Source organism: Alnus glutinosa, chromosome 12 (assembly GCF_958979055.1).
Source record: "Alnus glutinosa chromosome 12, dhAlnGlut1.1, whole genome shotgun sequence".
NCBI lineage: Eukaryota > Viridiplantae > Streptophyta > Magnoliopsida > Fagales > Betulaceae > Alnus > Alnus glutinosa.
Window position 1 is genome coordinate 19752544 of NC_084897.1, and position 17782 is coordinate 19770325.

The window sequence follows — 17782 nt, forward strand, 5'->3', positions numbered from 1 at the left end:
ATTGTAAAGTAGAAAAAATTTATATGAAAAAGTGAAAAAAAAAAATTATATTGTAGTAGATTTTTTTATTTAAATAGTAATAAGAAATTGTTAATGTGATGTAAAAAGAGAAAAAAAAATTAGAATATTTTGAAATTGATTTTTTTTTTTTTCTTGAGAGAAAGAGAAAAAAAGAAAAAGAAAAAAAAAAGTGAGGGGAGAGGTTGCCAAACAGGGGGCGTTCACGGATCAGCACTGGCCTTTTGTTTTGAGAGGTGTGGAAGTTCAACTTCAAGCCTGTACATTTCCTAGATTTTATATTTTTAATGAGTTGGTGTGAGCACCAAGAAAAAAGAATAATGAGTTGGTACTTCTTGACCTGTTAATTGTGTTTGTTTTGACTGATTATTACTTGTTCTCCCTGTCGTATTAGCGTCCTCATTTTTTTTAAAAAAAAAAAAAAAAAAACTTATCACAGATTAGTGTGTAATAACACATGGGATAAATCCTGCAGGTTGCCTTTCCTGGTTTGGAATATTTGTCGGTCTCCCACTTGGATGACTTGAAAATCTTATGGCACACTCAATTGGCCATGGAGTCTTTTTACAAGCTATGGTATATAAATGTTAAAATTTGTAAATATCTTGTAAATGTCTTTCAATCTAATACGTTGACAAGATTTTAGAATCTAGAAACACTTCTCGTAAGTGATTATGGATAATGGAGTAAAGACCCCAAACCAATTTTCAGCTTTCAAAATCTACAATTAGTACGTGCTTTTTGATGTTGGAGTTTGAAAAGTTTATTTTCAGCCTCCGTAGCTACATGTCTCACGCAATTGGAGCAATTTGTGATGGTTGTTACGAGCAGGAGAAAATTCTTGAAGGGGAAAAAAAAGTTCAACATATTAAAAGTTCTTCTCATTCACAAATAGAATTAGGGCAATTTGGACGCAAGAAAGGAAGTCTGTCGTAAGAGCAAATGTACATAATTGAACAAGATTGCTATATATATATATATATATATATATATATTTTTTTTTTTTTAAAAAAAAGAGGAGTGTATGTGCCACTCCTAATGTTAAATGGGAGGGTGCAGTAGGCACACCCTTCCCGTGCTTTTCAAAAGGACATCATAAAGTTTAAAAGTTAAACACTTGTAATGTTTGGCATAACGTTGTCAGTTACGTTTGACGGTGAATATAGAGTAGCGCTCATGCATTATTCCGGTGGTTGCTTCTCCTCGTCAATGGGTGTGAGGCTATAAATAACCCCTATTGGATGAGACGAGGCATCAAATCACTTGTCAGCAATGTAAGTGACTATACAACTGTATCAATTTTGATATAGCTAATAGGGAATAGGTACGAACAATAAATATTATTTGTCTGTATTTTTACTAATAATAACAAACGGACCCTGTTTGGTAAAAGAAGAATAATTGGAAGTGGGAGTTGGAAATGATAGATGTAATATAAAGTAAAAAAAATTTGTATAGAAAAGTGAAAAAAATTTATATTGTAGTGAATTTTTTTTATTTAAATAATAATAAAAAATTATTTATGTGATATAAAATTAAAATATTTTGAAGTTGATTATTAAGTGAAGAGAGAATTTTTAAGGGAATTTTTTCCACCTGCCAAACAAGGCCACAAAGTAGCAAGAGCAAACGCCATGAAGTCTTCAAATCACATCATCAAAAGCAAAGGCAAGAGCATGATAAAACGTGATTAATATGGAAATATAAAGAGCCGGAGGCATCCAAAAATCAGTTTGTCCGGATCTCCAAAAGCCAAAAAGCAAAGTTCCCCAACTTGCAAAAGTCACAAAAGCAAAGGGCAAAATCATGACAAAAGTGCCACCTCAAAGCAATAAATGAGCAGGTGGTGTTGAGAGGCCCACACATTCTACTTTTTCTTTATTTTTTAAACTAATTGTTTTATGGATAAAATAAAACAATTCGTTCTTCCTTTTTTTTAAAAACAAATTTACGTGATTTTATTGGTTGGTTTACGTGGTAGTAGGGTAGAGTTTTAACGTGGTTTTGTGCACACATGCAATGTTTTCGTTCAAAAATTTAGATGAAAAAAATGACAAATAGATTGATAAGAAAATGAGACATATTTCATTAAGTTAATTATCAAAATTAAATACACACTAAATTGGAATAGTATACAACACGAATAATTAAATTTAAAATTTTCCAATCAATAAAACCCACTAGAATTAAACTGTCATGTTTTTTAATAAAAAAAAATTAATATTATTTAGTAGTCTATTGTACGATTGTTACATAATTAAAATGGTGTAACAGTAAAAATCAGCCTTTAAATTAACAAGGTAATGTTGAAAAAAAGGAAGAGTCCACATAATCCTCTCAAACTACTATATAATTAATAATGTCTTCCAAAACTTTCAATTAAAACAATGTCTCTCAAACTACTAAAACATTGTCGATGTATCTCTCAAGGCTAACAAAAAGACAAAAATAATTTTATAAATTTTTTAATAAAACAAAAATACTCATATATATTAAAAAAAAAATTGACTAATTTTTTTTTTAAATAACAAAAATTTTTATTTAATAAAAACGAAAATTATAATCTTAAAAGAAAATCTCAAAATGCGAAAATTTAAATTTCTTAAAAAGACAAAAAAAAAAAAAAAATTATTTATTTTTTTAAATTTTTAAATTTTTAAATTTGGCCTCCCTTGATTTTTATGTATTTTTATGTATTTTTTTAATTATTTTTTTTTAAAAAAAGTTATTATTTTTAAATTTTATTAAGAGTATTTTCGAATTTAGGGTCTGATTTTAAAAATGATGTACGACTGTGGTCTCTTGACAGCCTTGACTCCCTGGTTCGCATTCTATGAGTAAGAGCACTAACAGCAGATTCATAACTATTTTCCCTATATTTAGGGAATAACACTACTTTTTGCTTCTCTATAAAAAAATACCCCACAATAGATTTCTTTACCTTTCCCTATATCAATTAAATATTATTTTTTTACTCTTATTTTATTATTTTTCTCTCTTTCCTACTTTTTCTATATTCCCTATATCAATTAATTATACTTCTTTTATATTAAAATAATACATAGGGAATGAATAGTAGATATGTATACATTGGGAATCACTATTCATTCACAACCCTCTCATCTAAATATAAGGCATCTGCTGTGGGAGGTTTTTTGATGTTTTTCATGAAATTTTTCTTAAATATAAGGAATGAACGAATATAAGGTAACTGCTACTAGTGGTCTAAGAACACTATCCTCATTATTTTAAGTAGGAAACGTCGTGGAAAGAGAAGAGCAGAGCAGAGCAGAGCAGAGCAGACCTGCTGTTTGTTGCTTTTTCCTGCATGATTTCTTTGACTGGTTTGGTTGTGCTTTGTTCAAACTCTCTAGCTACTCATTTTGCCATCTCCTCTACACTCTGATATTGCTTTTCATCTTCATTATACTCACCACCTTTGCTGCTCTGCACACGACTCAGAGGCCTAAAACAGAGGTACGTGCTTCTACTTCTGTCCATCTTTTGCTTTTCAAACCGGGTGTTTGTGCTTATTTATTCCGCCATGATTCATTGTTCGATCAGAACCTAGTCATTTTGCCATCTCCGCTACACTGTTTAGCTTCATTGCCACCCTCTGATCTTGGTCTACTCACAATCTTTGCTTTGCTTTGCTCTGCTCTGCTCTTCACACGAGTCAGAGGCGTAGAAGAGAGGTACGTACGTGTCCATCTTTGCTTTTCAAATTTATTTTAGTGACCAGTTTTCCTACTATATTCTTATCCAAATCAATTAATTCCCTTGCATCTGTTTTTTTTTTTTGTTCTTGGTTAACTGCTTTTTGCTTCTTACTCCTTCACCTCCAAAAAATAAATAAAAAACAACGTAGTTTACTTTGATTTGGATCTGGATCCGGATCCGGTTTCACTCACCGTCCCCCGCCTTCTTATTCTTTGGTTTTATTTGTTTTTCTCGTAATGACTTTGCTTCATGACGCAAGTTTGATGGTCATTCTAAACTAAATATTTTTATATATCATTTAGAAGTGCGTTTTTAACAATTATAATTTAAAAATATTTATTTTTCTACCTTTTCAAATTCTAAGGGAGGGGGCGGTTTTTTTTAAAATGAGCAACTTTAAAAGTTCAACTATAATTTTAAAAGCCAAATTACGATGGTACTAAACACTTAATTATATTTTTAAAAATCACATTTTAAAAATCGTTATTCTTAATTGCTCTTTTTAAATTCGCAAACTTACACATATTCTTTGTAGGGTACTCATTTAGGCAAAAAAGGTATTGTAATAACATTATAGGTGTTAGAATATATTCATAATATATTTTTGGCATTTACCGTATATGTTAATTTACCGTATTTGCTTTATTATGTACATTAATTCTCTATTTGATTTACAGTAATTTATGTTTCCTTGTATATGTTGGCCTATTCATCTATAAATAGGCTCCTTTAATACACAATTTGATACAGAAATATAGCATTCAGTCATTCATATATTATCTATTCTCTAGTTATTTTAACAATAGGTTTTCATCAAATTTTGTCAGTTTAGCGAAGGAGTTGTTAGATAATATAAACAGTGACAAAACTCATATTGTTAGGATTTTTATTATATCATTTGATTAGTATTTTTGCAATCAATTTACTTGGGGAAAACTATATGGCCATGTGGTGCATCTCTAAGGGTTTTTGTAAAATTTTCCTTTTTTTTTTTTTAAAAAAAAAAAAAAAAACTTAATAACATTGATCACTTGGTTTACAAAGATTTGAACAAGTAACTTCTTTAATAAAGCATACCACGCTTACCATATAAACAACTATCTTTCTTGAGAATAGTTTGAAAAATAATTTTTCTCACACGTTTTAAACCTATCTACTTGGGGAATGAAATGGAGAGAAGCCGGTCCTTAAAATTTGCCCCTCTAGTATAAAGGATCGGCTCCTTTACTTAGACCTTGCATAAAGGATTAACGTAGGCTAAAATAGTGGCCGTTACAACAATTATCACATTTTTGTTCGCCAAAAAATCCAATGGGATTGATTGGCCGATGTAATCGAATTCTCAAATTGACTTTATGTGAAAAATAAATATGGGTATTTTTCTACTTATCAAAAAAAAAAAAAAAAAAAAATTGGGTATATTTCGTATAAATATGCCAAGTATTTTCTCAAGTTATATGTATGCCAAATAGATGCCCTTTAGTTCTTCTTTTTTACGTTGCCGAATCACATGGTGTACAACCTAAATAAAAAATAACATGAATACTTCACTTAAGTTTTGTGAAATTTAGACAACTTAAGAAACGGAGTTGCGGGGATCATTTGTTTTGGGCAGCTTAGGATTTAAGATCCATCTTTTAGAACAAATGGGCCCAAAACCCTCTCTTCTTTAAAATGTAGACGGTCTAACTAATAACAAAGGTCTTTGGACGACGTGGCATCTTTTCTCCCATTCATATAGGTTCAATCTCGTACATGATGCTAATATATATTTTAGAAATATATGTCATGATCCAGCCTGCCATTACCAATTCTTATCTTGGATGACAGTGGACATCTTAGCATACAGATGACTCCTTGCATCATTGATGATCTGAGGACCATAAGTTTCAAGCAAGACCCCATTGAGGTGCCAATGTCTAGCAATGTCCCCTAACTTCAGTAGCTTTATCATACACTAGCTTTCTCTTACCCCACGAGCACCCTTGTGGAATTTTTACTTGAATAAAGCATTTGCCTTCTAACAAATATTCTTTTACCCAATACTACCCATAAGGATCCAGCCCTTGCAAATAGATTCCATATATGCCTCAATATAGAGGCCTTATTCCAATCATCCAACCTCTTAATCCCCAAACTCCCCTCCCTCTTTGGAACATATATATAGCCAATTCCAGCTTACCTTAGCTTTAGCTTTGACAACATCAGAGCCAAACAAAAGAAACCTATTGAATTTTTGTTCCAATAGCCTAATGATCTTCTTAGAGAGGATAAAGATGGATGACCAGTACACCTGTACACTATATAAAATAGAGGATATCAATTATAAGTGACCAGCAAAAGATAGCTTTTTTGAAATCCAAGAATTGTTACGCCCTGAAACTTTCTCAATCAAAATACTACAATTTGTAAAAAATTTTAAACTTGGGAGTAGAGAATGGATTTTGTTCTCCATATTTAGCTTGGTGTCTAACAAGCTCTAAAATGGAGATCGGGAGGGGAGTGGAGAGCTTGATGTATGAGGTTTTTTTGTAAAATTTCTTCAGATTTTAGCTATAGGTGGGTTTTAGAGAGCTTGTTAACTACTTACAAAAAATTTCAGCAACCTCTTTGATCTCACTGACTTCCTTGCACTTTCACACCCTCTTCAACCCATTCCCATAGATGACTACTTTGATTTCTTGAGTTTTGCACCTTTAGCATCCTATGGAAGTAGGCCTTATTTTGGTCACCAAGGGTCAGCCACTTTTTTCTAGCTTTCTGCTTCAAATTCCTCAGCATTACAAATTGAGGTATATTCATGTAAACATTATTTTTCCCTTAACAAGTACTCATACCTATCATCAGAATTAAGCAATAAAATCACTTTGAGCTTAAGCAAGCCGAGCCTTAGCTTGTGTTAACACCTTTTGAGTAATCCCTCCATAAACATCCACATTTACCAGCTTAAGAATTTTCTTGACAGCTAGCCTTGAGCTTCATATACAAGCAGAACATAGGCACACGTACCCCTCCACCTCAATATTCCAACCTTGAGCAACCCATCAAAGAAAATTTGTGACCAACCCAATAATTTTGATTTATGCACTCCACAAAATCAGATTCATAACCATCCAACTAATCGTGTCACCACTTCTCTTGAAATCACATTGAAATCACCCGAGTGAAGCCAAGGTCTCCTTCCAAATGCTGCCATAAATGAAAGAATGGACCACCCAGTGTAGTTACCCATTGATCTCAGAAACATCACAACTAATCACTTGATATCTAAATATGATATATATTTAGATTTTAGTTTTCTAAGAAAGATGATCTCAGACCCATAAGTGCTCCGATCCATAACAAACAACAAACTTGATATTGCTTTTAATGGCCAAAATCTCGAAAATTAATAGAACTAATTAATACAATCATGATAAAAGTAACACCTGCCACAAAAACTAAAAAACACATGCACATGCACTGCACAATCTCCTTAATTTTCATAATTGGCTGTCCACCGGGATTTGTTAGATTCCAAAGCAGAGCAGAGCATTCACCTCATGATCAGTTTGCGCTCGTTTCTAATCAACAGTCATTTTCTGATATACGCGCTTTGAAAACTAAACCCCATCATTTCTCGTTTGTTTGTGTTTATATATCTTGACCTGCTGTGTGTTGTTTTCTCCTCCATGATTTCTTTGACTGGTTGTTTGTGCTTTGTTCAGACTCTCTAGCTACTCATTTTGCCATCTCCTCTACACTCTGATCTTGCTTTTCATCTTCATTATACTCACCATCTTTGCTGCTCTGCACACGACTCAGAGGCCTAAACAGAGGTACGTGCTTCTACTACTGTCCATCTTTGCTTTTCAAACCGGGTGTTTGTGCTTATTTATTCCGCCATGATTCATTGTTCGATCAGAACCTAGTCATTTTGCCATCTCCGCTACACTGTTTAGCTTCATTGCCACCCTCTGATCTTGGTCTACTCACAATCTGCTTTGCTTTGCTCTGCTCTTCACACGAGTCAGAGGCGTAGAAGAGAGGTAAGTACGTGTCTATCTTTGCTTTTCAAATTTATTTTAGTGACCAGCTTTCCTACTATAATATTCTTATCCGAATCAATTAATTCCCTTGCATATGTTCTTTTTATGTTCTTGGTTAACTGCTTTTTGCTTACTCCTCCACCTCCAAAAACAAAAAAAAAAAAAAACAATATAGTTTACTTTGATTTGGATCCGGATCTGGATCCGGATCTGGATTCTCAAATTGACTTTATGTGAGAAATAAATTTGGGTATTTTTCTCATATATATGCCAAATATTCTTTTTTTTTTCGTAAGTTATATATATGCCAAATAGATGGCCTTTAGTTCTTCTTTTCTACGTTGCCAAATCACTTGGTGTACAACCTAAGAATAAAAAATAACACGAATACTTCACTTAAATTTTGTGAAATTTAGACAACTTAAAAAACGGAGTTGCGGGAATCATCTGTTTTCGGCAGCTTAGGATGTGGATCCATCTTTTCAAAACAAATCGGCCCCAAAACCCTCTCTTCTTTAAAATGGAGACAGTCTAGCTAATAATGAAAGTCTTTGGGCGACATGGCATCCTTTCTTCCATTCATATAGGTTCAATCTCGTACATGATGCTAATATTATAGAAATATATCTCATGATCCAGCTTGCCAATACCAATTCTTATCTTGGATGACAGTGGACATCTTCGCATTCAGATGAGTCCCTGCATCACTGATGAACCGAGGACCATAAGTTTCAAGCAAGATTCCATCAGGGTGACAATGATCCAGCCCTAAAAAATGTTTGCTTTTCAAATTTATTCTATATATCCTTATCCGTATCAATTAATTCCCTTAAATCTCTCTACCATTTCATTCGTGCTGCAGTTCTTGTCTACTTCTTTAACTTTTTGCTTACTCTTTCTGTGACGACCCGTTTTTTTTTCTTTTTTTAATTTTTTTTTTTAATTTTTATTTTGAAAACATACAAACGAATCTTCACAGTGGCACGACTACTTGTCGCTCAGCCAACATAACGTACATGTTCCATAACATGTACCTAATATTCAGAGTTACACCTAACACAACGGAATATAAATATCAATGTACACATATCAATAGCGAAATTACATCTAATACATAACTGTAATCAACAACAAGAGTCATTTACAAGTCTATCTATTTAAGGCTTATAAAACACATTACACTAATTACATACCAAAATATAGGCCTAACAAATACGTGTGCCACGTAGGACACGAGCAAAAAATATAATACCCAAAATGCGGACTACCCATGAGTCTGTGAATTATGACTGTCGCGATATGCTCCAATCATAGCATCCCATATGCTAGGTAGACGAGTCAATATTTATATCCGCAAAACCTGCAACCAAAGTATAAATGTCTGTACGGTTGCGGGGGTTGCCGCATCCGTACAGGTGGAATTATGAGCCCACCGCCTTAGCATAAATAAATACACTAAGACCTCAGAGGTATACTATTCACTGAGTTTTCGCAAAGAACCAACTTTTCTTTTTCTAGTCATGTGTACACTATAACAGCCACCAATCTTATAAACTTTTGTTTGAAAACTCTCATAGCTGATATAGCAAACACCGACTAATAGAAAACATTTAACATACTAGGCTACTAGATCATACGTAGAAGATTCGTTATAGGAAACAATGACATTTAAATCATGCAACCATCCGATAAGAATATACATAAGTTCTTTTCCATTAAGACTCTTATGCATACTAATACGTCCAGCAAAACTACTCATAGTATAAAAACATCACACTCATGAAAACAATGCTATACATGCTCATGTAAGTTTCGGTTGTATTCCTATGAGTAGTTGGTCCCCCAATACTAGGTCATGCGTATATCCCTAAGGGGCGTAAATCTCTCAATACTAGTTCATGTGTGCGTTCGTATGGGGCGTAAATCCCCTGGGGCGTCGGTCCCCCCATAGTTCATGTGTGTGTTCGTATGGGGCGTATGTCCCCCCACTAGTTCATACGTAAGGGGCGTATATCCCCCTGGGGCGTATATCCCTCACTAGTTCATGCGTTTGGGGCGTAGAACCTCCTGGGGCGTATGTCCCCCTTCTAGTTCAAGCGTTTGTGGCGTATATCCCCCTGGGGCGTATGTCCCCCTTCTAGTTCATGCCTATGGGGCATAGATCCCCCTAATAGTTTGTTTATGCGTTTATGTTTCATGCTCAATGCTCAATGCTCATGCTTAAATACTATACATTTAATTTCATAATCATGATTTCTTTATAAAACATAAGCAATTCTACGTGTCATTTCTTAGACAATTTTCATAACTTAAATCTCCAACTTATACTCGCTCTAAATTCACACATCATATTCATATTTCAAAACATCATCATAATCTCAATATACTTAAAAGTACTCAAATCATCCAAAACATATCATAATCAACATACAGTTGGTTCAGGTTTGTAAAACAATATACATTTTGCAATTCATCATATATAAAAATAATACTTCTCAGTGAGTAGAATACTCACCTTGGCTGCGCGAATATTACGCACTAGGTCTCCTAAACACCACCATGCAATGCATTACTATAAAAACAATACATTGTACATTATTAACAACTTCTAATATTGGACTCACATTTAGCTCCTAAATTGCTCAAGAGCTAACCCATAGAAAACCCATAATATTTTAAGGGTTCCAAACATCTACCCATAAATCCTATACACTAACTATAATTCAAACAATACTAACCCAAAGTATTTACTAAGGGTTAAATATTAAAATTACCATTTAATTATCTACTCATAATATTAATTACTAACCCGTAATTAATTTTACAAACCTGTAAATTATGTTCACTAATACTATTTAAACTAAATACCCATAACTATTTATTTTTACTAACATTAGAACCTATTCTCATAAATACCTATTTTTTTATAAAACCCAAAACTAATTTGGGGATTAATCATCACTATAATCGTAATTAATTCACAAATTAACAATATAGGTTTTAACCACTTAAAAACCCTAAATTAATTTAACCCTTCAAATTAGAGTTTCCAATCTTATACCAAAATCACCAAAACGCTACTTCAATCATAATATTATTAACCCAATAACATTAACTCTACATAAAAACTCAATTAAAATTAAATACCAAAAAGTTAGGATTTTAGGAAACTTACCAAAACTTGCCCAAACGAAATCCAATACTAGAAAAGTGTTAGGGAGGCTCTAAACCATGCCAATCCTAATGAATTAACAAAATTAAACTCCACATTTCAAGATTTAACTCAAAATCTAAAATGACAAGCGTTTAACGTTTTACCTCAAACTAATCGGTAGAAACGTAGATCGGGTTTTGTAGATCACGTTACCGAAGTCGAATTTGAATTTGGACGGATAGATCTTTGTAGATCATGAATTTTGTAAGAAAATCTCAAAGAGAACAAAAGAGAGAGAGAGGGGCATTCTGCCTCTCTCTTGTTTTTTTTTCTCTCCCACCGAGAGGCCTTATCATCCATTTCTTTTTTTCTTTTCTTTTCTTTTTTTTTTTTTTTTTTTTATTATTTTTGTTTGGGAAAATTGCACCGTTGGTCCCTGTGGTGTGACGACCCCTTTTTTTATTTATTATTATTATTATTATTTTTTTTTTCTCGAAAGCATACAAACGGATCTTCACAGTGGCACGACTACATGTCGCTCAGCCAACATATGACACATGTCCCATAACATGCATCTGATAATCAGAGTTACATTTAATAGCGGAATATAGTAATCAATGTGCAGCGGAACACATATCATAAGCGGAAATACATCTAATATACAATAGTTAATTACAACAAGAGCCATTTACAAGTCTAACTATTTAAGGCATTATATAACATATTACACTAATTACTTTCTAAAATATAGGCTCAACAAATACATGTGCCATATAGGACACGAGCCATGGATAAAATACCCAAAATGCGGACTACCCATGAGTCCGTGACTTATGACTATCGCGATGTGCTCCAATCATAGTATCCCACACGCTAGGTGGACGAGTCAATATCTATATCCGCAAAACCTGCAACCAAAGCATCAATGTCTGCACGGTTGCGGGGGTTGCCGCATCCGTACAGGTGGAATTATGAGCCCACCGCCTTAGCATAAATAAGATACACTAAGACCTCAGAGGTATACTATTCACTGAGTTTTCGCAAAGAACCAACTTTTCATTTTTAGTCGTGCGAACACTATAACAGCTACCAATTTTATAAACTTTTGTTTGGAAAATCCTCATAGCTGATATAGCAAACACCGACTAATAGAAAACATTTAAATACTGTGGGTAGCTAGTATTATACAAAAAGATTCGTTATAGAACACAATGACATTTAATCATGCAACCATCCGATACCAATATACATAAGTTCTTTTTCTATCAAGACTTTTATGCATACTAATACGTCTAGCAAAACTACATTTAAATCATGCAACCATCCGGTACCAATATACATAAATTCTTTTTCTATCAAGACTTTTATGCATACTAATACGTCTAGCAAAACTACAATATACTTATCATGAAAACATCACACAATTTAAACAATGCTATGCATGCTCATGATAGTCTTTTTGTTCATTATGAGCCTCACGCTCTCTTCATTATTATGAGCCTCACGCTCTCTTCTTTATTATGAGCCTCACGCTCTCTTCATTATTATGAGCCTCACGCTCTCTTCTTTATTATGAGCCTCACGCTCTCTTCATTATTATGAGCCTCACGCTCTCTTCTTTATTATGAGCCTCACGCTCTCTTCTTTATTATGAGCCTCACGCTCTCTTCATTATTATGAGCCTCACGCTCTCTTCATTATTATGAGCCTCACGCTCTCTTCTTTATTATGAGCCTCACGCTCTCTTCTTTATTATGGGCCTCATGCTTTATGCTTTACAATTCTAACTCTATACTCCTATTCTTTGCAAATCATGCTTTCTTCAAATACCATGAACCAATCAACATGAAATTTTCATTATTCTTCTTTGCATAATTAAATCCCAACTACAATACACTTTCAAATACTTCAATCAATTCAAAACCTTTCATTCATGCATCATTTCATAACATCATTGATATTTCAACATAATTGAAACTACTTGAAACATCCAAAACATACATGTTAACATATCGTTGGTTCAATAGAAAATCATCTATCATTTGCATTTCTATAAAATACGAAAAATATCTTTTCTCAGTGAGTAGAATACTCACTTGGCTGCGCGGATATTAAGCACTAGGTCTCCTAGACACCACCATGCAATGCATTACTGTAAAAACAATACATTGCACATTATTGACAACTTCTAATATTGGACTCATATTTAGCTCCAAAATTGCTCAAGAGCTAACCCATGGAAAACCCATAGTATTTTAAGGGTTCCAAACGCCTACTCATAAATCCTAAACACTAATTAAAACTCAAACAATATTAATCCAAAGTATTCACTAAGGGTTAGATATTAACATCACTATTTAATTATTTACCCATAAAAATATATTAATTGCTAACCCATAATTAATTCCACTAACCCATACATTATTTTCACTAACACTTTTATAATAATATTAACCCTAAAATTATATTCACTAATCTCTAGATTATTTTTCACAAACATTTTCTCGATATCATTAACTCTAATATTATTTCATAAATATTTTTACCTCAATTACTAACATATTAACACAATTTAATCATCTAGATTTTTAATCACTTAAAAACCCCAAATTAGTTTAACCTAACAAATTAGAGTCTCTAAACTTTAAATCATAATTTATAAACACTACCTCAAACACGATATTATTAACCCAATAGCTTTTACTAAGGGTTAATCACAATAAATAGCATTTTAACAAAATACCCGAAAACTAATGTCTATAGAAAACTTACCAAAAATTCGCCAAGCAAAGACCAAATGCTCGGGAAGCTCCTAGCAACTCCAAACTATCCAAAATCTAGAGAAAACGCCAAGTTAAACTCATCTCTATAAGATTTATAAAAAATCTCCAAAAATGCTAGTTTAGCGATTTACCTCAAAACGATCGGTAGAAACGTAGATCGAGCTTCGTAGATCACGTTACCGAAGTCGGATCGAAGATCGGACCGTTGGATCTTCGTAGATCAAGGATTTTCTATAAAAATCCATAAGAGAAAAATAAGGAGGAGAGGCACTGCCTCTCCGAAAAAAAATAGAAAAGGCCAAAAGGCCTTTTCTTCGGAAAACAAGGCGCAGTGCGCCTTGTTGTTCATTATTATTTTTTTTTTGTCTGGAAGGGCCAAGTGGCCCTTCCTTTAAGTGAAGGTGGGGCGCAGGTGGCGCCCCACACTTCATTTATTTATATATATATTAATTTTACTTTTAACTTTTCTTTTTCTTTTAATTTTATTTAATTTTATTTCTTTTTGTTATTTCATTTTCTTTTCTTATTTAATTTTATTAATTAATTTCTTTTATGTTAATTTTTCATTTCTACTTTATTTTCGATTATTTCAATTTTCTATTTTATTTGGACTTTAAAAATATTACTTTTTACATTTTAATAATACTAAAATTATTTTAACTATTCATTTACTCAAATTTTATACTCTAAATATTAAATAATGTCCCGGACATTACATTCCTCCCTCCTTATAAAAATTTCGTCCTCGAAATTTGGACATTAAATCGTTTTGTGCACATACGAGCATGCATTCTATATTAGAACACTCATGCAAGTCTGCGTTTTACTTGAAATATTCATGAGAAAGTGGTAAGATACAACAATCATACCCGGATTTATTCGCTAAAATGGGGATTACTTCCACATTTAACGATCGATCACACATGTGGCTTCCTCAACATTACGATTTCACCACAAGGTTCTCACTAACGAAATGATTTTAGTGTTTTCTTACCCACCATTACTCGTTTTGCACCTTTTCATAGGTCAATTTCCGTTGAATATGAAGAAGTTCATCACAAGTAGAGGGCGTAAACACACTCGCAATCGAGAAATACGGGAAAATGTCATGAATGTCCGCCAAAACGAGGAGACATTATGACCGATTACATGACGAACCCACATTTAACACTAGGGACAACTCAATATATCCAGAATTGAGCATATTCATATCCGCAAAGCGTTACATGTTTCGCATTGGCATCACCTTGCATTTCACCAGATCACCAATTTGAATCACATATTTGCGGCGATGCTTATCCACATAGCGTACCATCACTATGTAGTGAATATTCACTTTGAACGAGTGCAATTTTCCCTAGAATCATGTACCACTTCCAAGCTCACTGATTGTCTCACGCCAACTTCATGCCAAATGAAATGGCGTTCCACGCTCACGTCTATACGATTTTACGTGCGATATAATGTCAATAGTTGTAAACCAGCATAACTAGTAGTCGCAACCAATGACGGTGTCCTAACCAACTCTATGGATTCCCACACGCATAACTTAGGCGTATCCTCAAGTGTATAAATAAATCTGTCGAATCAGTCGTCCGCATACAAAGGGTACGTTGAGCTAACATTCCACATACACGTAGAGTAAATCCCGCCATCACGAGATTTCCACTTAGTGCTTTAGCTGTGACAGTAGCTTAAGTTGCACATAAGGACGTATTGCCATCAAAATCTCCAAACACAAGAAGCCATCAACATTACCCTATAATTAAGTCTCTCAACGTGGGAACACATTGAGACTTGAGTGATAAGTGTGGGTTTTACACACTTCACCATAGAGGTAGTTCTAACACGTTATTAAGGCTTAAACAACTACTGCTAACTCCAAATCATGAGTAGGACTGTGCTCCTCATGGTCTACAGTCGCCTAGAAGCATAGGCTACATCCCAATCCTAATCGCGCTACACATGTGCCAAGCCACATACCCAACAATTTCCATGGGTAGTTTAAGCACAGGTGCAATTGTGTGTGTTCTTGTTCTAACGTGTTGACTACGAATTCATTCTTGCTCCTAACGTGAGCCAAGAATGGCGCTCCATCAATCCAAAACTCGCATCACCAAAAACTCGTAGTGGTCATACCATATATGGTTCACTGACTTTAGCACATTACCTTTTGCACCCAAAAGTCAATGGCATTATGGAAGAAAGTCAATTCTCAAGGATACCGAGGCTCCTTAGAGTTGACTGAACAAGTTGTCAATTCTCAATAAGGAATACTCATCTTGGATCGCCACGAGGCTTAGCACACGATAACCTATGCAACCTCCCATAGACTCGCGACTAAAGTGGAAACATCTGCATTATCCGAATGTTCTCAACTTGAACTCGATATGAGCTTGGCTTAGGCATAAGCCAGACACACAAGTGTATATTCTCAGACATCCATCATTGTCGAAGGTTGGAGAGAGATAGCGGAGTAACTCGCAAACGAGACCCACAAAGTTCGGACTCTATATACAATAGGGTAAGAGCACAACTACCCACTCGTGATTGTCTACGTTCACTTCTACTCTTTGATTGTTAATCCATTCCAAATTGACACCAAATCCCTAACGAGTCAATATTATAGTTCAACATGATAAGTTTTATGGTCTAGCATGTTGAACACCAAAATTCTATATACATGGCATTAAAACTCAACATATTACATGTTGAAGCTAAATAAGCCAATATTGGAACTCTACACGCATAACACTCTTAGCTTTACTGGCAGAGTCTTTTCTCTAGTACCGATGGCACACTTATCCACACGCTCCCTATAAGCGAAGGCGTCATCATTATGAATGGTCACGCATAAGTTCTAATCTAAGGGTTCAACGCTCAATTTGCATAGCTTACAAGTGCAATTGAGACCAGGGTGGACAATTTAACATATCAAACTAAATGAGTTAGACACCGTAACTCCTCATATCAAACACTATAGCTAACATTGTCACCACCCATATAATGCTAAGGCAATGACCTCCATGTTTACTGTGGACAAATGCGTCACCAATAGAAATGGTCACGCACGATGATTTTAAAGGTTTGAAGCCCATTATGCATGTAACCATGCATAGTGAGACATACGAATGGATACAACTCGAATAAGCCAAATGCATACAATGCTACAACATAAAGATATAAATCATGTGGCAGCATTAGTAGCATTTGCGGTGGTTGGACGGACTTCAACATTGCTCGGTGTAAGTGTGTACACTATACTTGAGCAAACTGTCTCCGCTTGAAGTTGCTCGCTAAAGATACTTGAATTTGGCGGCAACAAGTTGGTGACCTCACGTGGCATGGTCTCCTCAACTATATTTACAATGTGCCTTAGATCTTCTACGACATACACTCGAGTGTAGCTCCCCACACACTACAGTGGGCAACGCTAGAGCTGCTTTGAGTCAAAGCGGCTAACGAGGGACATAGCTTTACGAGGTGACCAAGTCTACCACATCGAAAGCAAACCCGTGATTCTACATGACACATACACCAAAGTGTGGCTTCCACAACTGGTGCACCGTGTGACACCAAAGCGGCTCGCAAAGGCATCCTCTTCTCCAAGGAACTTAGAGCCACAACCAATAGGTTGCTTCTTTGGCGGGAGGAAGCATGAGCTCCCAATGACATTGACCATTTTCTACTCAAATGATTCGTGGTCGAAGGTTCGGCAATAAAGGATACCTAAAACCACTACTAACAAACAGTTTCCTAGACAAAGGGGGAGGAGGTAGAGGCACCTAAAATCACTTCCACCTCAATCACTCACTGAGGAATCCTCTTCCTCATTGCGTATTGATATTGCTTGTCAAGACGGCATGACTTGTCTGTACAATGAAATGCCACATAGACAATGCTGCATAAAGAAGATTACATGCATCATGATACCCATGCAATGCACCTAAGAAGCTTATTCTAAACCGTTTCCCGTCTAAGCGATATACTCTACAAAATCACATTGAAGTTAATCTATGATGTGAAAGTGATAGGTAAACTAACTATACGTAAATTAAATAATATGCATCACAAAATTC

General features: G+C 34.5%; 1 protein-coding gene and 1 long non-coding RNA gene across 2 annotated transcripts; one reads left to right on the forward strand and one right to left on the reverse strand.

The window, feature by feature from the left end:
* Positions 1 to 1227: 1227 nt before the first annotated feature.
* LOC133852629 (uncharacterized) lies at positions 1228 to 8659 on the forward strand. Its single transcript, XM_062289397.1, has 4 exons — positions 1228 to 1231; positions 3275 to 3495; positions 3583 to 3713; positions 8406 to 8659. The coding sequence occupies exons 1-4, from the start codon at positions 1228 to 1230 to the stop codon at positions 8536 to 8538; spliced, it is 489 nt and encodes a 162-aa protein (XP_062145381.1). The 3' UTR covers positions 8539 to 8659.
* Positions 8660 to 11528: 2869 nt separating this feature from the next.
* LOC133851005 (uncharacterized) lies at positions 11529 to 14042 on the reverse strand. Its single transcript, XR_009895723.1, has 4 exons — positions 13835 to 14042; positions 13693 to 13757; positions 13017 to 13072; positions 11529 to 11849 (listed from the first exon to the last, which is right to left on the reverse strand). It is a non-coding gene; the product is annotated as an uncharacterized LOC133851005 (long non-coding RNA).
* Positions 14043 to 17782: the final 3740 nt, after the last annotated feature.